At 45.0% G+C, this 27,923-nt stretch overlaps 1 protein-coding gene across 2 annotated transcripts; it reads right to left on the bottom strand.

The window, feature by feature from the left end:
* Nucleotides 1–4,177: 4,177 nt before the first annotated feature.
* On the bottom strand, nucleotides 4,178–26,687 carry LOC120950498 (uncharacterized). Of its 2 annotated transcripts, none has more exons than XM_040368583.2 (8): nucleotides 26,212–26,687; nucleotides 21,951–22,161; nucleotides 20,623–21,017; nucleotides 20,437–20,560; nucleotides 8,732–8,971; nucleotides 7,108–8,141; nucleotides 4,579–7,006; nucleotides 4,178–4,472 (listed from the first exon to the last, which is right to left on the bottom strand). In XM_040368583.2, exons 2-8 carry the CDS (start codon nucleotides 22,055–22,057, stop codon nucleotides 4,343–4,345), a joined length of 4,458 nt encoding a protein of 1,485 aa, XP_040224517.2. In that variant the 5' UTR covers nucleotides 22,058–22,161; nucleotides 26,212–26,687; the 3' UTR covers nucleotides 4,178–4,342. The 2 variants fall into 2 exon arrangements, with proteins under 2 accessions (XP_040224517.2, XP_049462078.1); XM_049606121.1 differs by lacking the exon at nucleotides 26,212–26,687 and adding an exon at nucleotides 22,784–22,899.
* Nucleotides 26,688–27,923: the final 1,236 nt, after the last annotated feature.

Here is a 27,923-nt window from a genome sequence, read left to right as displayed (position 1 = left end):
CGACTTCCGTTTTGCGACAATCGCAAAAGTCGCAGAAGTTTTTGCGACAATCGCAAAAGTCGCAAAAGTCGCAAAAGTTTTTGCGACAATCGCAAAAGTCGCAGAAGTTTTTGCGACAATCGCAAAAGTCGCAGAAGTTTTTGCGACAATCGCAAAAGTCGCAGAAGTTTTTGCGACAATCGCAAAAGTCGCAAAAGTTTTTGCGACAATTGCAAAAGTCGCAAAAGCAATCGCAAAAGTCGCAAACGTTTTTGCGACAATCGCAAAAGTCGCAAAAGTTTTTGCGACAATCGCAAAAGTCGCAGAAGTTTTTGCGACAATCGCAAAAGTCGCAGAAGTTTTTGCGACAATCGCAAAAGTCGCAAAAGTTTTTGCGACAATCGCAAAAGTCGCAGAAGTTTTTGCGACATTCGCTAAAGTCGCAAAAGTTTTTGCGACAATCGCAAAAGTCGCAGAAGTTTTTGCGACTTCCGTTTTGCGACAATCGCAAAAGTCGCAGAAGTTTTTGCGACAATCGCAAAAGTCGCAAAAGTTTTTGCGACAATCGCAAAAGTCGCAAAAGTTTTTGCGACAATCGCAAAAGTCGCAGAAGTTTTTGCGACAATCACAAAAGTCGCAGAAGTTTTTGCGACAATCGTAAAAGTCGCAAAAGTCGCAAAAGTTTTTGCGACAATCGCAAAAGTCGCAGAAGTTTTTGCGACAATCGCAGAAGTCGCAGAAGTTTTTGCGACAATCGCAAAAGTCGCAGAAGTTTTTGCGACAATCGCAAAAGTCGCAAAAGTTTTTGCGACAATCGCAAAAGTCGCAGAAGTTTTTGCGACAATCACAAAAGTCGCAGAAGTTTTTGCGACAATCGTAAAAGTCGCAAAAGTCGCAAAAGTTTTTGCGACAATCGCAAAAGTCGCAGAAGTTTTTGCGACAATCGCAGAAGTCGCAGAAGTTTTTGCGACAATCGCAAAAGTCGCAGAAGTTTTTGCGACAATCGCAAAAGTCGCAAAAGTTTTTGCGACAATCGCAAAAGTCGCAGAAGTTTTTGCGACAATCGCAAAAGTCGCAGAAGTTTTTGCGACAATCGCAAAAGTCGCAGAAGTTTTTGCGACAATCACAAAAGTCGCAGAAGTTTTTGCGACAATCGTAAAAGTCGCAAAAGTCGCAAAAGTTTTTGCGACAATCGCAAAAGTCGCAGAAGTTTTTGCGACAATTACAAAAGTCGCAGAAGTTTTTGCGACAATCGTAAAAGTCGCAAAAGTCGCAAAAGTTCTTGCGACAATCGCAAAAGTCGCAAAAGTTTTTGCGACAATCGCAAAAGTCGCAGAAGTTTTTGCGACAATCGCAAAAGTCGCAAAAGTTTTTGCGACAATCGCAAAAGTCGCAGAAGTTTTTGCGACAATCACAAAAGTCGCAGAAGTTTTTGCGACAATCGCAAAAGTCGCAAAAGTCGCAAAAGTCGCAAAACTTTTTGCGACAATCGCAAAAGTCGCAGAAGTTTTTGCGACAATCGCAGAAGTTTTTGCGACAATCGCAAAAGTCGCAGAAGTTTTTGCGACAATCGCAAAAATCGCAAAAGTTTTTGCGACAATCGCAAAAGTCGCAAAACTTTTTGCGACAATCGCAAAAGTCGCAAAAGTTTTTGCGACAATCGCAAAAGTCGCAAAAGTTTTTGCGACAATTACAAAAGTCGCAGAAGTTTTTGCGACAATCGTAAAAGTCGCAAAAGTCGCAAAAGTTCTTGCGACAATCGCAAAAGTCGCAAAAGTTTTTGCGACAATGGCAAAAGTCGCAGAAGTTTTTGCGACAATCACAAAAGTCGCAGAAGTTTTTGCGACAATCGCAAAAGTCGCAAAAGTCGCAAAAGTCGCAAAACTTTTTGCGACAATCGCAAAAGTCGCAGAAGTTTTTGCGACAATCGCAGAAGTTTTTGCGACAATCGCAAAAGTCGCAAAAGTTTTTGCGACAATCGCAAAAGTCGCAAAAGTTTTTGCGACAATCGCAAAAGTCGCAAAACTTTTTGCGACAATCGCAAAAGTCGCAAAAGTTTTTGCGACAATCGCAAAAGTCGCAAAAGTTTTTGCGACAATCGCAAAAGTCGCAAAAGTTTTTGCGACAATCGCAAAAGTCGCAAAAGTTTTGCGACAATCGCAAAAGTCGCAAAAGTTTTTGCGACAATCGCAAAAGTCGCAGAAGTTTTTGTGACAATCGTAAAAGTCGCAAAAGTCGCAAAAGTTTTTGCGACAATCGCAAAAGTCGCAAAAGTTGCAAAAGGTTTTGCGACAATCGAAAAAGTCGCAAAAGTTTTTGCGACAATCGCAAAAGTCGCAAAAGTTTTTGCGACAATCGCAAAAGTCGCAAAAGTTTTTGCGACAATCGCAAAAGTCGCAAAAGTTTTGGCGACAATCGCAAAAGTCGCAAAAGTCGCAGAAGTTTTTGCGACAATTGCAACAGTTTTTGCGACAATCGCAAAAGTCGCAGAAGTTTTTGCGACAATCGCAAAAGTCGCAAAAGTTTTTGCGACAATCGCAAAAGTCGCAGAAGTTTTTGCGACAATCGCAAAAGTCGCAGAAGTTTTTGCGACAATCGCCAAAGTCGCAGAAGTTTTTGCGACAATCGCAGATTTTTTTGTGACAGGCCGGGTTACATTGATCGTACTCTCTGGTGTTATTTTGATTTTCACTAGTGCTCCTGGCGGCGGCTGACCAAAGCATTTTACCAAACAATTTTGAGTTGCTCCAGAAAATAATTTATTTTTGCATGTGTTTTACTTCTACTGGACTGAAAAAGCTATGCAATTGATATAGCGCGTGGCCACGGAGCTGAAAAAAAGTTGAAAAATTTTTCAACTTTGTCAAAATTGCTTGTCAACTGCAAAAAAGAGCTTTTCTCGTGGCCGCACCAAAAACATACACAAGAGCGACAAAAAGCTCCAACATCTGAATATCATCGATATTTTGTTTAAGAAGCACTAACTAGGTACATAAATCAATTAGAATCATGCATTTTAGCATTATTATCATAACAATGGGTCACAACTGCGCCAAATAGCTGTTTGTTTACGCTTTTTCACGAACGTCAAATTTTGTCAACTTTTGTCAACTTTTTTTCCTGGCTGCTCCAGGTCACAAAATTTTGACAAAAGCTCACATTTTGAAAAATTTGTCAGCATATTGTCACTCCCGTGGCCTTTCGCTTATGGATAAATATGTTGTGCAAGTACTTCAGCCATTTACGCATCAAAAAACGATGTAAAAACTACTTAATTTTGAGATCCGGCACGACCATTCCCTCGATGACCAAAATAAGCTTCGACCAGCCGCCGCCAGATGCGCCAATGAAAATCAAAATTACACCACGGAGTACGATCAATGTAGCCCGGCCTTAATGTTTTTCGACAGTTACAAAATTTTGGTGACAATCGCAGATTTTGTTTCCAAAATTCGTAAAATGTTTGATGGCGGGGATTATTACATAATTTTTTCAACGTTAGGCCGAAAATTCACGAACCGAAATTTCGTGGGTGCAAAATTCTGCCTACTGAAAAACCTATGTATGTGACAGTTCGGAGAAGTTGTGCTATGTCACCTGTTATCGTATACAAAGTATGGAGCAAGGTCTATGGAGGATCTTCAACTAACCTTGTTTTGGATGTCCTTCGTTTTCGATAAGTGATGCTAGGTGGTTTGTATCAGTGTTCAGTGTTAAAGGAACTGATGCGACCGTTTATTGGGATAGCGGGTCGATTGCTTACTTATCCGGTGCTACAACCGCTTTGCGGTCTTGGCTTACCTCAGGAATGTCCGAGTCTGCCAGTCCGTTATCCCTGCCTCAATGGCGGACGCCTCCACATTATTATTACATTGTCAAATTTACATCATTGTTTTGAGTAATAAGCTACAGACCGTTTATTATTCATTACTTTTTCACTAAATCTGATTCTCGAATCCAATCCTCACTTTTATGGGAATCATTGACGCACAGAGAATGACATTTTTGTAAACTTTGATTTATCAAATTTTTCAGTTATAAACTAGTTTTTTTGATGTTGATATAGGCGAATGAACTCAGTTGAAGCCAGTCTGGTCAAATTAACCTGTTTGTTAGTTTATTTCATCATTTCCTACCTCCTTTGTTCATTGGGGGTGTCATCACTGTATATTGGTTTTCAAAAACAGAAGCCAAATAATGTTCGTATATGATATGCGATTTATCTTGCAATAAAATTATGTTAAGTTGTGGAATAAATAATTAACCATATTATGATAATAATGTAAAATACGCTGTAAGGTAGTCATGGAAAGTCATGGAAATGCATAGGAAGTGGGACAGAAACGTTCGCCAACGCTTCAGTTCAATCCGGGTCGGCAATGGGAGTAGGGAACTCGCTAAGCGAAAAGGTGTCACTCTTCAGCAGTGGCACTGCCGCCGGAGGTTTGCGATGTTTTGATGGTTTGGAATGGTACATCACCCAGTTGTCTGGTCTGTGGAGAACGGTATTGGAAGGAAGATTACATTTACATTTACATTTACATTTAATCTACGTTGATCTATTAGTGGGACAGGGCGTTTGTCGTTGCTTTTACGTACCTGTCTATGCTGGTCAGCAGCACGAATGGTACCAACGAGATGGCACTCGGTTTTTTGGTCGATGTCTTCAGTCGGTGGTTGGTCGGTCGTTTGTGTTTCTGTTTCGTCACCGACGTTCGTCTGTCTTTGCCTGTGTCGTCACGTATCGCACGTTGGTCCGGCTGACTGTCTTTGCCCGTCCAGTCGTCGCCGTCAATCATTCTCGGTCGATTATGTTTCGTTCTGGTCAGGATTGATCCATTGTCCTTGTCTCGTTTTTCCCCGTTCAGGAAGAGTCCAACGTACTTGTCTGAGTAGTCGTCTAGTAGTAATTGCTCGTGATGAGCCGGTGCGTATCGGTGGTAGTTTTCTGTTGTGTCTCGGTACAAAGGTCCAGAGGTTCGTCCGTTCATATAGTCAGCGTAGTGTATTGTTTGCGTTGTTTCGTTTGTCCCATAATAGTTTCGGTAAGTCTGTCCAGTACTAACTACGGATGGGCGTACGAGAGGTTCAAAGTGTGTCTGCTCCGGTCGCAAGTATCCGTCATGTTCGTCAAGCGGTAGTATTGTGAGTCGGTCACTGTCATTGTCATTGGTAGTAGTGGACGTATGTCGGGTAGGATTCGGTACCGCATCGTCATAGTCATTGTCGTAATCGTAGATAGAGAAAGATTCGGAAAGTTTCATAGGAAGATCCCCGGAAGTGGAAACCCCAGAGCGTGTAGCAGCAGTTCGAGAAAGCACAGTAGAGTCGTCTTTGGAGAGAGTAGTGTTAATAGCAGTAGCGAAGAGGACAGTATCATTCAGAGCGGCACTACTGTTAGTGGATAGGCTACGTCCCGCAGTGGGTAGGCTTTTAAAGTCCACAGAAAAGACAGAAGTTTGAGCGAGTGAGGATGGTTTGAAAGGTTTATTGGAAGGTGTTTTGTGAGGATTATTGTCGGTCGGTGGTCGGACCGTTGACGTGCGTGGTCGCTGTGGTGCATTGTGCTGTGGTGCGTCGACGTTTAGCGTCAGTTTGTCCGACAGTCGCCGTCGTGGGGTCGTGGTGCGTAACGGTCTGCGAGTGTCAAAGTAAGGGTTGGGCGGAGGAGGAGGTGGAGGTGGCGTCGGTGGGGCCGTATAGTAGCCTCCTCCGTATGGGGGATAGTACCCGTACGGTGGTGGTGGTGGTTGCGTAGTAGTAGTAGTCGTCGTCGTCTTGGTAGTTGGTCGATGGTAGCCATAGGCAAGGTACGGTGGCGGTAGATCGTAGTCCGTATTGTAATCTTCGTCATAGTCACTATAGTCTGTAGGTGGTGCGGGTGTCTGATAGTATCCGTAGCGTGCCTCCTGCTCCCTAACTTTAGTCGTCGCTCGCTTAGTGCGCGCAAGTCGTTCGGTAGTGTCTGCGTCCGAAGTTACCGTACCGTTTGCGTTGCGTGAAAAGTCCAAATTGCTCGTCACTAGCGGTTTGGTGGCAGAGGACGTTGTCGGTCGTTTCTTTGTGGTCGGTTTACGGGTAGGTTTACGTTTCGGGGTAGGTTTCGTCGTCACCTTCAGGTCGAGTTTGTTGTCAATGGCCGTCGCGGTCGACGATTGTGCAGTTGGTTTCGGTCGCGTCGATGTCGATGGCGTAAAGTCCACTTTGTTGCTTATGATCACGGTTGGTCCCACTGTCAGTGTCGACGATTGAGGTCGCTGTCGGTTCGGTTGTACACCGGTGTTGCCGTTCGTAATGAGGTCTACCTTGTTGATGACGTTGCTGGAGGTCTCGGCCACCAATGTGGGCCGTCGTGTGGTGGTTGTAGTTGAGGAAAAGGTCGAGGATTGTGCAGTCTCTAGGTCGGTCGTAGATGCCGTACCGTTAGCTACTGTCGCTTCGTCATCGTCTTCGTCATCTTCGTCTTCGTCCTCGTCTTCGTCCCCAGTGTCGTTGTTGAATGGGTCGCGTTCTTTCCACGGCGTCAGATCGATCGGCGCCATCAGTCGCGATTCGCACGAAAGTCTCTCGTTCTGACCAAAATCGGCCGGCAGAAACACAAACGGTTGCAGTGTACCGCCTCCTCCGAGCGCTCGGCAAAGGACCTGCGCAAAACCAATCTGTCGGATCGATTCCAGCTGGGCAGGGGTAAACGATGATTCAAAGCCCGGATTTTCGTACCAAAACCGATCACCCTTGCGCAGATTGCTAAACTGTTGCGCAATGATGCAGGAAAAGGTGGGACCTACGATACCACCAACTACCGGACGTTCCGCCAAACCACCGACAAACAGATCAATATCATCTATGGTACGGTAGGCCTTGCGCAAACGATTTGTTGACGCCGGGCCCATGACGCGCTCCAAGTCGGACCAGTCCTTAATCGTCGATAGACCGCATGGTCCACGCCAATTGACGTACGCCGGAAGTCCATGATCGCGGCCCCGCTGGATGTTGATGGCGGCCAGATCGAGCCCGAATGGAAAACCTGCAAGCGAAAGTGCAAATTCGAGCACGATATTAGCGTTCAGACCGTTTTTAAAGAATGTTAAACCATCTCCTCCTTTAAACCTTTCGCCCTACACTTACTTTTGGTCTGGAAGAGATGGTTCGTCAGCTCGGCCGTAATGAACTCATCGCGCTTCAGTGCCCGCTGGTTCACCATGCCGCGCAGCAACCGGTGCAGCGAGCCCGGCCCACCAAAGTCCCCCTCCGAAGTGTCCTCGTGCAGGCTGACATTGTTCGCGATGAACCGGTGGTGCCGATCCGCCCGCATGTACGTGCTCTGGATGAGCGAGTGGCCGAACCGGAAGGCGGCGGCCGAAAACTCGTTCGCCACGGTCGGGTTCACGTTGGCATCGTAGTTCCGATAGTACCCGCTCGTCTCCAGCTCCAGGTCAAACAGCCGGCAGACCTCCTTCCCGAGCACCAGCGGCAGAAACTCCCGGTAGGTGATGTGCTGGAACAGTGCGCCGACGATGCGCCGCGTCTCCTGGTACACCTTCTCGTCGCTCCAGTGCGGGTTAATGTCGGCGAGCCGCGTCGCGATCTGGTTGTGCTCGTTCACCCATATCATGTGCATCATCAGCAGGCCCGGCTGCTCGCCGCTCCGGCTGTCGCCGGGCCGTATGCACTGATTGGCAAGCGCCGCCCGAAAGCAGACGTCTTCGTGGGGTGGCCCGCGCCCAAACAGCAGCATGCCGTTGCGAAAGATCCGTGCATTGTCGGACGAGCGCGGATTGCTCGAGTAGATGGGCGATGCGTCCAGGAAGGAGGTGGCCTGGTTGGTTTGCTCGCGCCAGGATAGGAGACAGTCGCGCCGCTGGGCCGGGGCAGAGCGGAGAAACTCCAGACAGCGCACACCGAGATGCGACAGCCAGGGGTCGTCCTGTGGGACCTTGATTGGTAGGCAGGAGGGATGGGTACTCTCTTCGCCGCCGTTGCAGCAGCGCGGCGTGGAACCGTTAATGCTGCGCGGTTGGGAGGTGGCCGTAATGTCGTGATCGATCAGCTGTCCCCAGAGGGCCAGCATCATCGTCACGGGCGCTTCTTCGTTGCGCGAGCCGTGTACCACTAGGCTGACGAAGCGGGCCGAGGGTAGCGTCGCACCAGTTACGGACCGGCTGGATGATGGAAGAGAACGATAGCAAAATTAGCATTTTTTCAGAATGGCTAGATTTCGTTCGAATATACTATAACTGCTCTAACTCTTGCAAAGATCTTTTAACTGACTCTTGAGTAACTTGATAATGGGAAGGAAAAAACTAGCAAATGAACCTTTAAAAGTTATTTTTCAAAACTTATTATATCTATAAATGAGATAAATCTTAATAACATTTAAATTAAGCTGGATATCACACACTTTCATATTTTAATATTTTTGATACTAATTAACAAAATTAATTTTCGGTATAAAACTTTTTTATTCTCTTTTGAAAAAAAAAAAAAAGGTTTGAGTTACAAGAAATTCGCAAAAATTGTAAACATTCTATTAATGCCATTTTCTGTATGATATCTTAGTAACATTTAATTGATTCTATGATGACTGCTGGAATTCTAGATACTTTGAAACCTAGCATCCACTCAACTTAACTGAAATTCACCTAATCGCTCACTATGTCCCTGAGGGTGTTTCTTTTCCAAGTACAACTTCACAATATGCACATTTCACAAAGTTAATTTCTAACCAGCTCATTCACACATTTTCACTTACCGTATGCCCTCGACACCGTCCTGATATTCCGGGGCCAGAAACCGATGGAACGGCATCTGGGCCGAGCCCCAGCGCGGCCGCCGCGCATTGTTGCACGTCCCGTCGTGCGTCCTGTAGCGCAGGCTGGCCGGCACGCAGCGTGGCGCTTCCCGCGATGGGCACAGCTTTTCCAGCGGCGTTTTCTTCAGCGATATTTTCGGCGGTGCCTGCCGCCCGAGCGCGACATACTCCACGTTGGTGCTGGCGAACGCACAAACCACGGCGCGTGAAAAAAGTCACAAACATCACAACTATTAGCGCTAGTTATCACTTGCGGTCAAATTAGAATCAGAGTTCATCTTCGCAACCCGCTCAGCCCGGTTCGGCGTAAGCGGAACCCCTCCGCACGAGCTGTCCGCTTTCACTTTCACTCGACCACGGTTGCATTTTGAGCGCGGTTGTGTGCGGTTTTACGTAGTCCGCCTTTTCTAGGTTACGCTCCTTCTTCTACGGTTTCACGCCCGCCCCTCTACGATCACTTGTGTTCACTGTGGCTTTTTTTGCGTTTCGCGGGCCGCACGAGCACCGCACTGTAACGGAACGTGAACCGCACTGACACGGCTTGCCATCGTGACGATCGTATTTATAAAGTTTTCCACCACGGTCGATGCGCCCCGAGACGGGCGATCGCTTCCGATCGCGCGGGCTCGCTTTCTCACTTCGGCACTACTGGCAGACTGGTGGTGTGGTGGGGACGGACGGTGGCTGTGTTTTTCCTCGTTCCTCCCCACCTACTGGCGTGATGCCTTATTTGGGGGATGATCTTTTCGCCCTTTTGCACCCTGCAAGAGTGGGGATGGTCGGGGCTTTTTTTTTGAGCGAGTTTCTTGAGACTGTGCATGGCTGGGCGGGGAACTGTATGCACTGAACGAGCAGGAAAAAAGTTCGGTACAAACACACTCACACGGAAAGAGTGGTACTGACCGTCGCACTACGATCCAGCAGATCAACCAGACTTGTTAAATAAATGATCTTTCTCCGGTCGAAGTTTCTTCGGCAGAGTTTCACATATCTCTTTTCACACGGGCAGCCGGGGAGGCACGGTCGAAGAAATTGTCCCATCCCTTATATGACTGCAATTTCCTACCACTTAATCGGTTCGGGGAGAAGGGGTTTATCTTGCGGGCGAAAGGAAAATACTCCCGTGCTGAACGTGATGATGGTATCAGTACGAAGCAGGCATAAAGCTTTTTTTTCTAACTTTCATGCGCCCTAAGCTACTTTTTCCCCGCTCACGTTCCTAATCAAAGCGAAGCCGTACGTGAGTGTCACCGGTTTTTTATTTTTGTGTGTGTTTCTGTTTTCAACAGATGCACCACGGAAACGGTTGCTGAACCGGAATTGAAGCTTCACCAGTAACGCGCCGTAACGCCGCCGTAAGCATGTGCGCAGCAACGGGGAAAGAAAGTGAACGATCGCACGTCTTCTCGGACGATCGTCGTGAACCGCGACACTGGCACGACCCTATTGCAATTTCTCTTTTGGAGCGTACTGTTTCGATCTGCTGCTGCTGCTGCTGTATTTTAGTCAGTTTCTTTTTTTCCCTTTAATTCGGGTTTTATCATTTTATGGAGTTCGTCTTGTGTGATGTGCTTTCTTTTGCGCGCGGGTATTATGTCGTTTCCGTCGTTTGTTTCATTTTCGTAGTGTCGTTTTGCTACCTTTTTGGCTGTTTTTTTCCAACTTCTTCTTCTGGATAAAGTCTCGGTACCACTATTTACTGAACCGTTGGACAAAAAATTAGGGAAATCAAGTCACCTCGATTTGGTGGTTAAGATTGACGATGTTTGGAATGAAAGATAGAGGAGCCTATTCCTCATTAGGCTACCCGGTCCCGACAGGGTTTCGTCACGAAGCGCTCCGGTTTCCTTTCTTCGCCTATCGAAATCTATTGCTTTTTTACGTCTTTTTCGGGTTGATTGATTTTATAGCTTTTAATGGCCACAGCCACTGGCTATTTTAGGTTCACGTTTTTGTAGGAATGATCTTTTTTTAGGCCAAGTAGAATAAAGCAATACGATTAAAATGAAATGGATACAAAGAAATAAAAGACGTTTTAAAAACTAATAAATACATCAACAAACAAATTGATTGAAATTGAAAATTGAAGGATATTTTTGCATCCTTCAAAGCTACTCAAGCACAGTACGACAAAGTAGCGAAAATGAAGGATATTCTTGACTCAGCCCTCAGAACGATTCCTTGTCCCCTTGATCCACGGGGTAAGGAGGTCGTCCTAAGCAGCCAAAAGCCCCAAACTTGGCTTGTGTGTGCTGGGCTCGCTCAAACTGTTGATCAGTCGCAATGCGAAACGAGTGAAATTGAAATTCCACCGACGCTGCCAAGTAAATCCACCGACCGCGCGTGCCCGCGGCTTGACGGAAAGGTCTCGTCGCGTCGCCGCGCTGAACTTGACGCCGGTGATCCCGAAACGAACGAAACCGACACGGCACGGCTATTTTGGTGAGCAGTTTTGTGCGCGATTGGCCGGCGCGCCGCAGTGCAGCCCGTGCTGGCTGCACGCGAGTCGAGATCAGGGCTGAGCCCCCATCGGGTTCGATCCGATCTGGGCGATGCAACCGGGCGGGCGCATTGTGGCGCATGACAAAAGGGTGTAGCCGGGACGGACGGGGGCTGGTCGGATTTGTTTGCTATTCACCGCAGGCAAACTGGCACACGTGGTGATGAACGTGCTACGGGAGGAAGGTTATTTACCATTTCTCTTACTAGCTGTGCCAATGTGCGATGGGTTGAAGCAGGGTGGAGTTTTTGGGTTGGAGTTTTTACCACTGCACGTGGTAGCATCACTGTGAATTGAGGTGTCCTTTTTTAAAGTCGTTTAAAGCATGTTTTGCGAGTAAAAATTATTTTTAGAATTAAATATTCTTTGAAGGTCATCTAGGGATATTTTAAAAACAAATTAAATAAACTAATTCGAATTTATACGTGCACGTATCTTCGATCATGCTGTTGGTTGCATATGTATACTCCAACCGCAGGAAAGATACCCCCGCAGGAAAGGCCGCCCGTTTACCAACCATTCATCTAACTCGATTGTTCAACCCCGCCTGTAGGTTATTTCCCTTTCAATCGCGTCACTCAACATTTGACAGCTAGCCGGACACACAACATCCATCAGGCCCCGTCACGCCAGTTCGTCCACACAAACAAGCGTCCATATTCAATTAAAGCAATCCGCCCCTTCATCGGGGGACACGGCACGGTGCGAAGCCGTTTAAACTTCCTCTCACCCAGCCCTGCCGTGCGGTGACTTGTTTTTGGGTCAGTGGCCGCGTGGGCTTTGCCATGCGTCGCCCAAACCAAACGCCCGTCACCCTTCCACGGCGGTGCAACCAGCGGAGAAAAGAAAGTGCAAGACCTTTTGCGCGCACCGCCGTGCGAGAGAGCATGAACTTTGGGGCAGGAAAACTCGACATAAACACAGAAAAACGAAACGAGAAAGTTTCACCGCGCGAGAAGGCTACGCTGTATTGCCTTTTGCGCAGCCTTTGCGATCGTCTTGGTTTTTTTGCTCTTTGCTCACACCCGTACGCTCTTCTTGCGCGGGTATTGAGATGAGTGTATCGGAATCGCAAAGTGAAAATCGCCTCGGCGCAGCCTGGCAGTTCCAGTTCACCGAGGAAGCCTGCCATAGCCCGCTTGTCTCCCGCTCTACCCAGTCCCGTCCCGGTTGAAGGTTGGGCCAGTTGGAAAGTGCCTGATGCAGCGGATGCCTCCGGATGCTGCGGTGGTCACCCCGACAAGGAAACGGCGATGGCAGACTACTTTCTACCCGCAGCCTGCAGCGCGTGGTCCGCCGATGGCCGGAAATAGAAAGTGTCTTGAAAGGCTTCGCCGGTACTTGATGCCCACTGGAGGGAGGGAGAAGGGGAAGAGGACTACGAGGCAAAAGAAAGGCCAAATCAGGTCGTACGATCCGGGTACGATCGTTTTGGATCATAAAACGGGGACGACGGCCAGGGAAGGGAGGCTATAATTGACGGGAAAACATATCGAATGCGTCAATTGGGTTGCCCCCAAGTGGTTGGCTGAATAATGTGTGAGTGTTTTTTTTTATTGCTTTTTCGGTCAACAAATCGGAGCGCACCTAATGCAATTATGCAGATGCGAGCGGGGCGATCTTCCGACTTAACGATCGGTTCCGCAAGCGACCTCGTACTCTGGAGGCCGAATGTTTTTTTTTGGGTGGAAATTACCTCTGTTTTTCTCTTCGCTGCTCCACAATGGGTGGATTGAGATCAGAGCTCGTATCGTATGCGCACGCTGGGAGAGTAAAATATACCAATCTGGAGTGCTGGACCCCTTTTCATGGAAATGATGAGCAATAATTATTTAATACCCAAATTATATATAGTTTTATCATTAAGAAATAACTCAACTAAGTTGACTTTCAAATCCAATACAAACTTCGAATTTGAAATCCATTTCGTAAGCTGCAACCGGGAATGATTTTTGTCAGGTCGTAACATTTTCACATTTCACACCGTGACTTTTTTGGGGTGTTAGCTTTACGGCTCGTTGGCTCGAATGAAGAAGCTAATATTAGCTTGTCACTGGCAAGCGTGAATTTTGTTATTGAGATTTTCCTGCTTTTTTTGAGCCCACTTAGCATAAGGCACAGATCCATTAGCCTTACTTCGTGCGCTACATATATCGTCAAACTGAGAGATTTGTTGTGTTTCTAGCAGCAAAAAAAAGAAAGGTGAGCTATTTATTGGATCAACCCTCTATGACACAACCGAGGCAGACGAATCCTCTTAAGAAGCCAAAAAAACAGGCTCAAGAGGATGTGAGTCTTGAAAAGCAAAATAGCAAAGAGTATGCTGTTGGATCGATGTGCGCAAAGCACCGAAACCTCCACCGAGGCGGCTGCTGCGAATGCTTGTGTCATTGGAGCGCTGAAGAAGCGGCCCGCGATGCGTGATCGAGCAGCGAGCCCACAACATAACCATCTCCCCCAACGTGTCGGGGCGCGATGAAACAGTTACACAGTCTGCAACACGATACTTCCGCTACGTAACGTAATGCTTTGGAGGATTCAAACCCTCCAAAGCTGGCCATCCGATCTTGCGCGCAGAGCATGAGCGGCTGGGAAAAGCGCACCGGTGTGTGTGGTGAGGAGATTCAGGTTCCAGTTCGTCGTAACCTGTTTTTCGACTGCCAAGCGAAGGCACGAGATGAGGTTATCAGCAATCATGGCAAAGCGCATCACACGCGGCCCACAGAGAGAGAGGGCGGTCGGGGGAGGGGTTGGAAAACTAAAAACTTACTCCGCCGAAAACTGCTTCCCTCCCTTGTGTGTGTGTGTGTGTGTGTGTGTGTGGGAGAAAGTGCTTGTGCATATGGGGGGGTGGTCCTTACATAAGGTGAGAATTAATTCATCGAACTCACATCGCCGTTTGGTGCCGCGATTGTAACCTCTCTCAAAGCGCGGGGTCTTTCGGTCGGTTCGACGTCCGTAACACATGCTTGTCGCTGTGGAGTGGCTCTTATGGCATGCTGGGTTGGTTGCTTTTTTTTGGTTCGTTGTTGCTTTTCGGTCCATAAGCGCCCGCGGTTTGGAGGTGTTCGAACGGTACTCGAATCGATGGATCTTCTGGGCAGGGTGTACGGGTGGTGATGATGTGAAGATGTTCGCCATTTGCATCATTGAATCATACACTGGTTTGACTTGTTTTCTTTTCGGAGTTACCATTATTGGAAAGCATGGGGAACCGTTCGAACAGTGCAGTGTTTGCGACTGTGGCGGGTTTTTTTTTTTTGAGAAGCTGCAAAGAGTAGTCGTGCCCGCAGCGGTTTGCAAATAAAAACATAAATACCGACGAAGGTGATGAAACACGAACAATTCCTTTTTATGGCAAGAAACTACCAAATATCTAATTAAAAACTCCATCAGGCCTGTTGCGATTAAAACACAACAAAGTACACAGTTGATTAATTTAACAAGTAAGATAATGTGACCGTCGTGCACTGTTAGACTCGATGCTGAAATTAATAACCAGCAGCAAACTCGTTCGATACACGCGGAAATGCAAATATCCATCCAGCTACGTCGCGGTCCGTCATCGGAACCGAACCGAAGCAACCGTTAATCATCTTCGACATAACACAAATCACATAATATACGGTTTCCTCTGGTTGTGGTGAAAGGACCACATTTCCCGTTCCCTGGGCTGCCCTTCCCCATCAACCCAACCAGCTGCATCTGGCACGGGTGTTGATTTGTTTTTACGATCGGTCCACTAAAAGATTATTCCACCGGATATATCTGCGAATGTCGGTCGTCGGTGGGTCGCCGATCGTCTGGTCCAGGTTGGTCGGTGCCTTGCTTTTCGACCGCTCCCGGTAGTCAGTGCAGGCACCAACTAATCAATCGCAGAAATGGTACCAATCAAGTAGTAAATTGCACCCCAAGCGCTCCCTTGCCAAACGTCGGATCGTTATGAGACAAGCGAACATTAAGTGGCTCTTGACGCGAACTCTTAGAGCGGGGATAGACAGATGGATTAGTTTAGTGGTGTGTGTCAACCTACGGGTAGGGTAAGTAGGTTGCGAGGAATGGTGAATTATATTTGTGTTTGGTTTTGCTGTGCAATTTGAAATCAAAGACAAAACGGAGACATTAGAAATGTATCGAAAGGTTTCGCGCGATTCCCGCTACCTGGTGGGAAGTGCGAGCTGTGGGAAGGCGAACACAGCCATTAGGCGAGTGACACAACGTAACGCGGAAGCCTTCGTTGCTGGAAGCCCTACCAAGCGGAAAGGCAGGAAGGTTTTCCCGTGGTTGAGTAAAATGGGTTGAAACTGGTAACCTAACCAAAACTTGTACTAACTTAGAGCATCTTTTAGTCACAGACTACACTGTAAATGTGATCATTTGAGATCGTGCCTGCATCAGCGCTTTATCGTAATACAAAAAGTCTTTACTTTTACAACCGATGCTTTGTGCTTCATAATTGAATCATCTCACAACGACCGATTTCAATACCATAAGGCACCACCGTAATCAACTAATAATGCCTGCGCCAGCTTCCCTCCCTGTGCCACGATCGCTCACAGCCCGCCGTCAACCTCACGGTAAGCACTACCGAACGAAACTTATTTGTTTGGTCCCAACGCTTTCTGCCTGATCCCGCCACCCGTGCACAGTGCAGTGGGTCTCATAATTTTATTTCAGTTATGTGTCGTTTTTCCCTCCCAGCGCGTTTTTGCATCATTCAAAGATTAACGAAAAAAAGGCCCTACTACCCCCCGGGAACAGACAATCGCGGGTGTGAAAAGTCTCTCCGCCTGTTTTAGGCCTGTTTTGATGATGACGCTTAAGCGGTTTGCGTGATGAATTCTTCTTTGCCGGCGTTTTGGCACCATGGTTTGCTGGAGCTGCGTTTTTATTTGTTTGCTTCATGAGTTTCGCTTTTGTGTTCGCCCTACCTTACCGGATCCCCTACGGTCCCATATGGGAAAGTAAGGTTCTCATCGTTATGAAGCTGCTGTTGTGCGGTGCGTTTGTTTGTCTTGCCGTGTCCGTTTGCTGTCCGGGCATTGTGTAATGGCAAGGTGGTGGTGTATCTATTTGGGCAGGTAGACACGCACGAGACCCTCGCCGAGGAAGCGACCGAGCGCGAGACGGCTGTGAAACAATCATAACCCAACAAATTCGAAAATCCAAATAATAACAAACAAAAAATATGCTCGGTTCGTGTGGGCATGCACTTTTATGCTAACGGCATTGTTTGCTCATTGTTTATTAACGGAATCACTTTTTTGAACAATAGCTGACTTCTTCACTGACGAGCGAGCGACTGCTGCCTCCATGCATCGGGAGGATGGTGATGCATCAAGTTTGTTTGTTTTTGGTTTGCTCACAAGCTCAAGCAATGGAGGGAAAACCCTCATGCATCAATGTGCGGGAGTGTGGGAGTTATGATTTGATTAGATCAAAAGCACAGTTTGCGGTGGAAGAGTTCATCGGATTGTGAGCGCATTGGTAAGCTGCAATAATGCATGGGAAAACTGAAGTCGCATTGCGAAAAGAAAGTGTATTATGTTGCTCAAGCTCAAGTCATTTGGCGATAGATTTCCCGAGCGTTTTATTGAGTTTTTCAATAAATTTTTCTCATGTTTATCAAACCAATACAAACAATGATGGCTTGTTGAAGCGTGTGAAATTTACAATCAATCTCGATTGGAAGAAACCAGTCCAAAGAACAGACTTGACGGTTATTATGTAGACTTAAAGCACTCGGTTTTGGTATAGGCAACATGCAAGATGGCACAAATTCTTCCAAAAACATGATCAAATATTAGAAAATGTTAATACAATTATGTATAGCATAATACACGTTCGTACGTAAAAACGAAGAGCAATTATTATTTATGGACAACCTAAATGATAACGCCACCGTTTGTTTTTAATCTCTGCCCTACGCAACCTGTGCGAGCTGTACCATGTCATACCCTTTGGTAACAACAGTTGAAATGTTTTTTTAAAAATATACAACACTGCCACCTTCACAGGTTATCAGTACACGATGGGCCGACCTAACCATCTTGCTTATTGTGTAGGGCAGTAGATACTGTTTTTTCCCGCGCTAGAAATTCCAGCCGCTTTGTACGGTCGCTAGTAGTCGCATAATGGGTATAGAGAAAAAAAATATATAGGAAAACCTATTACTCAATATCTTCGAAGATGGTCCTTGACAAAAACGGTGGATGTTGTTCCCGCCCAGCCTCATTTCATTCCTCCAGTTTGATAGTGAAGCGAAGCGTTATGAAACCACTGGTCGGGAAAAACTCATGCCTGCCTCATTGTGGGTAGGCCGACCGTTCAGTCGAGAGATAGACAGAGAAAGAGTAAGTGCGATAGAAGCGCGATGTAAAGACATTTTCCAACATCGTTTGCTCGCACGATGCTCAAGTGCCTTGACACATGGCATGCAAAACTATGTTCCACTACTACTGGTCTAGCTGTCCATCACAATTTGTCGTGACGAAAGGAAGGACAAGCGACACGTACAAAAAAATACGCCACCAAAGCCCTATCGGCAGACGGGCGATGGTGGTTGGTTTGATATAGTTGCAGAAAAACAGCAGAGATCGTGTGTAATTGCGTTGCAGACAAGTGTGGTCCCGGCGACCATCGAGGAATTCGAACAGCTTTCTTGGGATGTGAAAGATGGTTGAATACCACGGCATTGTAAGGGGAAAGGGGGTGCTTGTTGCTTTCATCATATCGATGCGGTTGGGTAAAATGAACTCTGGCAGAGTTTGAACTTTCGCACGACTGATAATAAGCGCCTTTTGTGGCGGTTGTCAGTATTTCATTTCGCTTCAATTAGTTTTTTAATAATCGGAGGGGCCTGTGAACCATGCAAATAGCGTGCCAGCCCGGGTGGGAGCTTCGCTGTGCTGCATTAAGGCAGGAAAGCCATGAAGATGAGTTTGTTTCATTGCAAACATTGTTGCTTGATGAAATAAGTTCCTGTTCTTTTTTAATAAGCTCGTCATGTGTTGCCAGGAAAAGAAGAGTATTTTAGACTACCTCTTTAAATTGTGTATAATATACTTAAGTGCTTGTCTTTTTTGTCATAGATATTGTTTTAATAAATTCATCGTTTATGTGCACTACAAAGCTCTCCACGGCCGTAATAAAGGTTATCGCTTTACTTAATAAGGACATCAGTTGCATGCAAATTCAAATTCAACCCACTTCTGCACGTCGATGACGATCGCCAAACGAGACCACTTTGCAACTGGAGCAGCTCGACTGAGCAATTAAATAAGCAAAGCATAGCAAACACCGACCATTGCACTGACGCTCCTTCTCCTCTCCGCGGAGCTGCAAACAAAGCTACACCAGCAAAGGTTGTTAAGATATTTGAATACTAATACACCATGTTTACTAATTGCGCAAAAAAAAAAAAACACAAACAAACAGCGAAACATTGCCCCAACCCACCCACTGGCCGCACATTTAATTATGAAACAAATGAGTATTGGCCCCAAAACACAAACACCGAAATTGTTGAACTCCTTAGCGAAACAATCATTCATTATTTTTTGCTCGCCTACTCACTGCTGCTGCTGCTTTTGGGGCGAGCGTTGCTTCGCTCAGTAATCAATATGCAGCGGACAGCGCAGTACGCCGTACGTACCACACTTGCGTCGATCCGAATGGTTGCGCAGACGTTAAAGTGTGTGCGCCCTTCTATTGCGCCAGTGCGTAGCGTGGTGGTTCTGTTTTCGAGAGCCAAATCACGCGGTGCAGCCAAATCGTGCTGAACGAAAACCAGACACTATCAGGTTTATATTGAAATGATATCGATACAGGTACGTGTGCGCATTGGTAGTGCCATTTGATTGGGGTGCATTGATTTTTCCTCCCACACCGCCTCCGCTTTTAGGTCAAACGTGCGTGTGTGACTCGGGTGGCTGATGATCGAGACACAGGGCCGAGAGAAATGGTGCGTATGCGAAATGTAGAACCTTTTTTTTTGCTTGGCCAACATCGCATATATCGCTATTCGTACGTGAGTGATTGACGTGTACACGAGCTACAGGGAATCGTTTTTTCCTAGGCTAGTACATATTTAAGTATGATACTACATCGCACCGATAGAGACCTTTGTGTGGCATGAAATTGGTTTACCACGTACTGTTCATTGAGCTTTGAAATGGTCACGTCTCCTGATATAATTCATGTTTGGTTGTGAAACTTGGAAGCTTGAACTGCAACAAGGCGTTATGAGCAAGCGTTGTTTGATCTATTTCTGCATTACACCCAAAAATGTTTCAAACGCATATGTGTTTCAATAAATATGTTACAAATTATAAACCAATACAGCACCAGGCATTGCGCAGAGCCATTTCCTATAGTATGATGCAAAGATGATGATGATAATGATGATGAGTTCCACCTCTTTCCACGACAATAGATTGAGAGGAACTAACGTTGATTCGTTTCATTCGTGTTGAGAAAGATTTTCTTTTCACTTTCACTCATCATTTCTGAAGTGATGATTCAAACGTTCTTATAAAAAAAATGTTTTTGAATGTACGAAAAGTTCAATGTTTTTGTTTAAAATTTCTTAACACTTGAGCTCCCTAGTTATTTACGGATAACTTAAAAAATATATAAACAGCCCATCTAAATCCATACTAGGTGGTGAATTTTTAAAGTGAACTAATCGCCCTAATTTTTCGAGTGAAAACTGATTCTTAAACATAGATTTTTTTCGTTTAATAACGCCATTTCAAATTATGCAATATTAGATTGGTTTGTCGTATAACATTATGCCTAAGTGTGTTTCAGATTATAACGCAAATTCTTCTACAAAAAACTCTGAAACTGAAAACTCAACCTCAAAATTGTAAAATTTCATTTTAATACATTTACTTTAAACAATAGGGTTCGATTTAATAATTCAGCATTTGAGAGTGGAATCCATAGTATCTTATGATTGTTCCCAACAGTTAATAAATCCATTGAATTCATTAATAAAAGCGTCTCTATTACTTTGCCTATTCTTGTGGCAAAGAATGATGACACAATGAATTGATATGATAATTGATCATAAGCAAATGATAGAACCGATTAGATCCAAACTCACCTAGAAAGGAAAAGTGTAACTTATAACATAAACTACCTTTCTTTAAACGTTTTCGCAGCGATAAGTGTTGCGTAGGCGGCTTTGGCATCCATCTCCGTCTGGTTCGAGGCACTAAACTGCGCCAACAGTGCACCCGGATCGTTTGCGTCCAAAACAGCACCTAAAACAAATGACACGTTATTGATTTTATGCCTTTAATAACGAATCTATAAACATCCCTACCTCGTTTCAGCAGATTCGGCTCGGCTCTATCATATAGCTCGATCATCGCTTCCAGGCCCTTGCGTGCGGCCGATTGCAATGCCAGCTGCATGGCATTTTTTCGTTTTTTCGGTTTGTTACGATGCGAACTGCTACTGCTACCGCTGCTACCTGTGCCCTTTCGTCGAGTTTTGTGTCGTCTTGGTGTTATCTCCAACGTATCGTGGTTGGTTTGATTGGCATCGATCGGCAACGTGACGATCGGACGCGGAAGATCAGCACTGATCTCCGTACTTGGCTCGACGGTTTTTAACTGGTTTTCATCGGTCGAGTGGCTTACGAGGGAGAGTTCTTGTGCCGAGGAAAGTGCGAAACATAGATACCAAAGCATAAACCACAAACACATCCGGGAGTTGCTAGACAAAAAAGATACCAAAGGAAAAAAAATACAATAATATTAGTAAGAGCAGTGGATTCAATACTTTATTCAATAGAGCACTGAATTAATGTCATTCAGTCGGCCATAGCATACGATTCTCAGAATATTATAAATAACTGTTGTGTAAGTTATGAAAGCCATCGCGCCAAGCTTAACAAATGGAAGATACTTTTACTTTCATTCCCTTCGTGCTCGTATTGGCGGTGATAGTAAGACGTGCAGCTGGCCGATGCCGATGGATGCACGTGCCTCGTGCCCCTTTGCAACGCTATGAGCATGCCCGCGCACGGTACCTAATCCAACCGACCCGCCACAACAAAGCCCGGGCCGGCACAGCGAAAGCTGCGATGAATCACGTAAAGAGCCGTAAAATCTAACAAAACAAAAGGCGCAGACTTAATTGAAACAACGCGGCGCTGTGCTGTACCATTTCACCAGCACTCAGTACCCGGCAATGGCCACCGGTTGTGAGGTAACTGTTTTGGGTTTAAAAATTGCTCACAGTAAGCATTTCACACCCGCTTTCCGACAGCTCGGACTGTGTTTGACCCTTTGGTTTGCTTGTTTATTGTTTACGATGTACAGTTTTGAATTGTTTCGAATAGCATCTGTTAAATTATACAAAAAGCAAAACATTGCATTTTTTTTCGACGTGAATGAGGAAACATTTTGAAAATCATGGGAGTTTAATGTAGACATAGCATCACTGATACAGGACATGAATAAATATCTAAATACTTTTCAAATGCGACTGTGAAACTATGCTTTTTTATATGTCATAAGGGATTTTAATTAGTGCCCGTTGCTTGATGTAGAGAAAGTATGTTTATTACAGAGCAAGCGATAAAATGACAAACATTTCACCCCACGCTAGCCAAACCCCTTTCCTTAGTGTACAATTTGAACTTACCACTTGAGTGTCGCTGTTGTCTTTGTTGAGGTCATATCGGATCGTTGTGTCGTGTCACTGAGGGCGTTTCGTTTTATTGCCCTCATTTGTCGATGATTTGTCGCCATTCCACATGGGTGGCTTGACCGATTTATGAGAGTTTTTAATGTGTTTAATCTATGTTTGATCGCATTTGATGGAAGGCCTTCAATTGAAAACTGCACACCGCTAGCTGTAATGCAAACAATAATGAGATACTATTATTGATAATAAGAAGGGATGTGGGTAAAGAGTAATCAACAAATAATAATCGCCAAAGTTATGAAAAAGGGATCTGCTGTAATGAACTAGACAAGGAATCAAATTATCATATGTTTTTATTTTATTTTTTTTAAAATGAGAAAAAATGATGATATAAAATACAAAGTACAACTCTTTAACTAATAATTGAAGTAAATCTGTTTAATGAATGTAAAAGAGATCTGAAAAAAAGTGTTTTTGTTAAACCACTTAAATTTTCCAGTTTTATTTAAAAATCTCAAATCTATTGTTGTAAAATGGCACACTATAACTATTCGATATGCATGTTTGAAATTTCTTTTTGTATATCACGAACAATATTAGCACCATTGCGTATGCTTAACCTGTCGTTCACATTGCTTCCACAACCTTGTTTTAGATTAATTTAATTTGAACCCACGTGATTGCTGAAACGGTCAATCAATAAAATACACTTCAACACACACGATTTCCAGATTGTTCCATTAACATATTTCATACTGTCCATGGGTCGCTTTTAGAAATCATGGTTTAACACATGTTTCGGTGTTAACTCACAACTTATTCAAACTCACAACTTATTCTGTCATCCGTCCGCTAAAACACGGCAATAGTTTTATCCCACGAAATCACAACAGCCACAAAACACTTGTGTTGAACCAACTACCAAAAACTCTCAAAAACTAAGCACAAACGCATTTCCTGAGGATGCGCTACCGCTCCAAGCAGACTCCGGAGGCAAACGCTGCGAAGCTCCCACAGGCGCACTCTTCGTTGCGTTTGAACTTGACTTAGTCTGGAGAATGACTGACCCATAAATCGACCCGACAGCGTCTCCTGCGGCGGATGTCTCCTTCCTTGCGGTGATCATCCTCGGCACGATCATTACTGTCATTATTTTCACCATCATCAGCATCAGAATCATCATCGTCATCAGCGTCAGCTGCGTGACGCTCGCGGCCCCGCCACACAACGGGTGCGCGAACCAATTGAATTCCTGTTTGGGTGTGTTCCGGTAAGAGCAGTTACACATCTTAACGTCCTGAGAAGGCACCTACGGCCCGTGCCACGGTGAAACGGCATAATTTCACCTCATTTCCCTTTGCTGGCATAGAAATATGATGAGAGCAAAAGGGGCGCAAAATGCTTTGCCCCTGTGGCTGGCACGACGACGATGACGACGACGATGATTATAAAGCCGATCGTCACCTCCCGTAGCGGTGTGTCGCAAATTATTCAGATGAGTCTTTTAAAAGCCCATCAGCGACGGGAGATACCTGTGCTAGCACGGGGAAAACGTTCGAGCTGTAGCAGGAAGTAGTGGTAGCGTGGTTCCAATCTGCAACACGCAAAACCACAAACGCCCGGTAGAAGCAGCACGAGCGAAGGAAGCAAACAACCGATTAAATGCTGCTCCGCGATCGTTCCGGAACAAGGGCGCGAAGACACATGCGAAGAAAGTGATATAAGCAATCGCAAAAACACGTTATGGTGTCGTGCCGGCTGGACGTTTTTTTGCCCATTAGAGTTGAAACAGTGTTTTTGTTAATGTTAATGAATTGAACTTGGTAGAAAGATTTTCACTGATAAAGCTGTTTAAAAACGATCAGTGCGACATTTTCCTAATCGCTAAAGACTGTTGCGGAACGAATGTAAATAGTTTGTTTTGAAGTGCCGTAACGCTATGCAGTTTAAATTGGGATTCATCAATATTAATTTTCGGATTGAATATCACTCCGGACTTCTGAATATCAATAATTCCGTAATTTATGTTGCAAAAATACTTTAACATTATCATTCATTTATGAAGCCATGAAAAAGTAATAGCAATAAATCTCGAATCTGATGTCTAAAAGATTAAAAAATAAAAACAAGTATGATAAGAAGCTTTTCTGATTTGGTGTAAAAGGTATTTTTTTCTTATGTGCATCTTAAACGAGTGTCTGAATAGTATCATTTAATTTTAAATCTCATTTCTGGTGAAACCCTACCATGAGTTCGACACCCTTGCTTCGCTGCGGGCGAAGCGAGCTGAGTGCTAGGTTAGTGTTGGCGAGCGCGAAGCCGTTAAATAATGAGCCAAAGCATAACAATAAAAAGTAGTAAATGCCGCAAATCGCATTAAATATTACAACTTAACATACACCTACAAAATTTAATTCATAATGTGCTTGTATAATAGCATGTATTGCTAATTTTCATTTTCAATTGGGCACGTAGAGAAGTTTTTCTTACGCGTGGTGAAAGATTAGTTATAGTCTTGTAGAATTTTACATATAATTTAACTATTTAATTATTTGCCGGTCTCATGGTACAGTCATCAACTCGCATAGTCGACTTAATAACATGCCCGTCATGGGTTCAAGCCCAAAATATACCGTGCCGCCATACGTAGGACTAGCTATCCTGCTATGGGAGGTAATCCAAAAGCCATTGAAAGTCAACCCCACAAATGATACAGACAGGCCTTGACCGACAACGGTTGTTGAGCCAAAATTTTAAAAAATCAACTATGTAACTACATAACTAACTACATTTAACTAGTATTCAATCTCCCAAACATCGCCGTCAGATTGGTCAGAGTGTCTTTGTGGCAAAAATTCTAACACACAACATCGACACTCTAGATTTGTTGGCAAGACTAAGTATAAATACTCCGGTTAGAATTCTAAGAAACTATGAACACGTAAGTATTGACCGTAGGAGGCGCCTTTACAGCTGTAATGTATATGTCTCACAGTTTTAACTCGTCCTATTTATTCTTTGATTACAATATTTACAAGACGTGCATACATCGAGACCGACCCTATGACTACGCTGACCCTTACATTTAATCAGCGTTACACTTTATTTGACTGGCACCAACCTACAAGATTCTGTTGATCCGTCTTGACATTGTACACTGCGTCTAACCTACTCTTTGTGTTAGTTATTTAAGTTCTAGTTTTAATTCAGTGATAACGCCGCTTGTTTGGCCAATCACTTAAATACAATGAACAATACAAACAATACAAACAATTTATATTGATACGTCGATTGATCTTGACCCTAATTAACGTTATATTGTAAAGTAGATAGTATTAAGATAGTTTATTTAAGTTAGTTTATTAGGCTACAACGAAGGCTATAAAAATATTACGTAAAGGAAATAAAAAAATGAATAAATAAAAAAATAAATAAATAAATAAACAAACAAATACATAACTACATACTCTCTGTGTCAAACTAGTTGTCTGTACGAAAAAGCCCTGGAAAATTGTAATTGGAATATTTTGTATCGACGTGTTTCTTTACGCTGTTTGCTTTGGCGTTCTATTTAAATTATTGTATTGAATTTTTAAACAAATTTTATGTAAGTTAATGAACAAATTAATCCGTGATTGCAATATACAACCAACATATGTTTTTGCCTTGGAGCATATACGGATTTTTCCACCAGGCATTTATCTTGTTATAATTCATAACTAATTCAATACTTATTGAACTGTGTTATGATTTACTGAATATTACGATTTCGTTAGAAATATTATTACTGTTATGGTAATTATTCGTATTATGTTGCATTAAAAAAGTGGTACTAAACGTCACCATAGAGTTAATATGCCATAGGGAGTCACAATGATGCAAATATTGGCCAATTTGTCCCATCATTTGATGGCAACGATTGTATTTTAAATAATATACAACGTTGTCAACTCATTTATTATTTAAAAACAAAATGTGTAATTGCTGAAATAATTACTTCGCATTAGTACGTATGAGAACTTTATGCCTTGTGTGAAAAACAGAAACAAAAAATCATCGCATAGAAAAAATAAAAGCAGTTAGCATTTTTCTACCACACCACAGCTGACCTACATTTCAACGCTCCCAAGACGTTCCCATCTTGTTCCCCTGACACGCGAAACCCGTGTTAAACGGCCCCGCGGTACGTCCCGGTACGTGTGTGAGTGTGTGTAAGATAAGTGTGGAAGAAAGAATCCGAACGGTATATGAAACTCACCTGCACTCACCGTCCCGATCGGGAAGGCAAAGGCGATCACCTGCTAGATCACCGTTCTCTCGATCCGCCGTGTCGTTCACTGCACTTACAAAGTAATAGTCTCTGTGCCTTCCCCGCCCCGTTCCATACATTCAATCTTCAAGTGTCTTCGTTCGTTCTCTCCGTTTCTGTCTATCTAATACACGTATTCAAATAGTATCACACTGTGCAGATGGAATTAGACGTTTGTGACGTCTCCCGTCCTCCCAATTCCAGCGAGAGCATTCGTAAAGTGGGGAAACCGTTTGACTATTGTAAAAAAAAATTAGCTATTCACAGCACAACGTGGCGAAGCTAGACAAGATGCAGCTGTAGGAAGATGGGGACTCACCAAGCCGTACGAGCTAAGAGTGTTTTAAAATGGGCCGGAGTCGTTTGGGAAGTAAAACATTAAACATTAAAACAAAAACACACACGCACGTGTACGCCGTTCCCCGTACGCAGGTAGGTACTTTGCGCAAGGGGGAAGGCACTCACTGTCGACGTCCTGCAGCGCGCGTTCCGAGCTGCCGTTCGCTTTGCTGCTCCTGGTCGCGCAGTTCCTTGATGGCACTGACATTGCCCCACATTACTTTAGCGGTCACCTGCGGTCCTCCACCGTTGCATCCGGCCCCGGGTGCGGTGTCTCTTTCACCCCGCTGGCCACCACCTGTCGATGGGGTCTGTGATGACTTTTGCTGCTGGTGGTGGCTGTGGTAGTAGTGCTGATTGCGAGCGCCCCGCAACACTTCCCGCTGCTGGTGCTCTTCCCTTGCCGATCGCGATGCAATGCGGCGTGCCCGCGCCTCACGATCGATGCCCGCGCCGCCGTGAGCGGTCGCGTTGACGAAATTGTTATTCTGATCCTTCTCCCGGTCACCGTGTTTGCAAGGGTTCGACGACATGTTCGTGCGATTGGTGGGCAACTTTACACGCGAGGAAGACAGCAAAAAAAAGGAAGTCGTTGCCTAAGTTTGCAGTTGCACACGTTGCACACAGCTACACTTTTTGTTTTACTGCACCGGAGGGTTTCTTCAATGCAACATTGTTGCGCATGGGATTTTGTTCAAAGCACCTTCACACACATATACACACAAACACTCGCGTTCGATGCACGAAACAAAAAATACGATCGAGAACGCTCAAAAGACGCTTGGCCACAGCAACCTGCTACCGTGCCAGCTGAAGCTGGAAAGTCTTATGCAACCCCCGATCGACCAGCTCGATCCCGGTTTCCGTCGAGGTTGCTCTCGGGGTGGTATGCATACAACCTGCACACGCGATGAATTTTCGACCCGAATCGAGCACTCCCGAACGGGGGGCTAGGTGATGCTGGGTTCCGCACGGGGATGTTGCGCGCCGTTCGGTTTGGCACCCGTTGACGAATATTTACGAAATAAACAACGGCCGTGCATCGAGATCGAGCGGAACGGGCAGCCAAGAGCAAGCGACACTGTCCCCACCCAACCCACTGTCCCGCCGGCTTTTGCTCCTCAAACATAGATGGCGAGGGGCTCGGACGGGACGAGCAGGAGGCACACCCGGGAAGGCAAGAACGAGACGGAAGAGTACGAAAAGTCAGAAAATCAGAACGAACGAAGAACAGCGACGCATAGAAAATAACTGAATAAATTGTTAAATGCGCGTGTGCTCTCGCGCGCGCTCGCGCCCTACTCATACACCCATACACACGC

Source organism: Anopheles coluzzii, chromosome 2 (assembly GCF_943734685.1).
Source record: "Anopheles coluzzii chromosome 2, AcolN3, whole genome shotgun sequence".
Classification (NCBI taxonomy): domain Eukaryota; kingdom Metazoa; phylum Arthropoda; class Insecta; order Diptera; family Culicidae; genus Anopheles; species Anopheles coluzzii.
The sequence above is the reverse complement of the archived record's forward strand: the minus strand, read 5'-3'. Positions and strand labels throughout refer to the sequence as shown.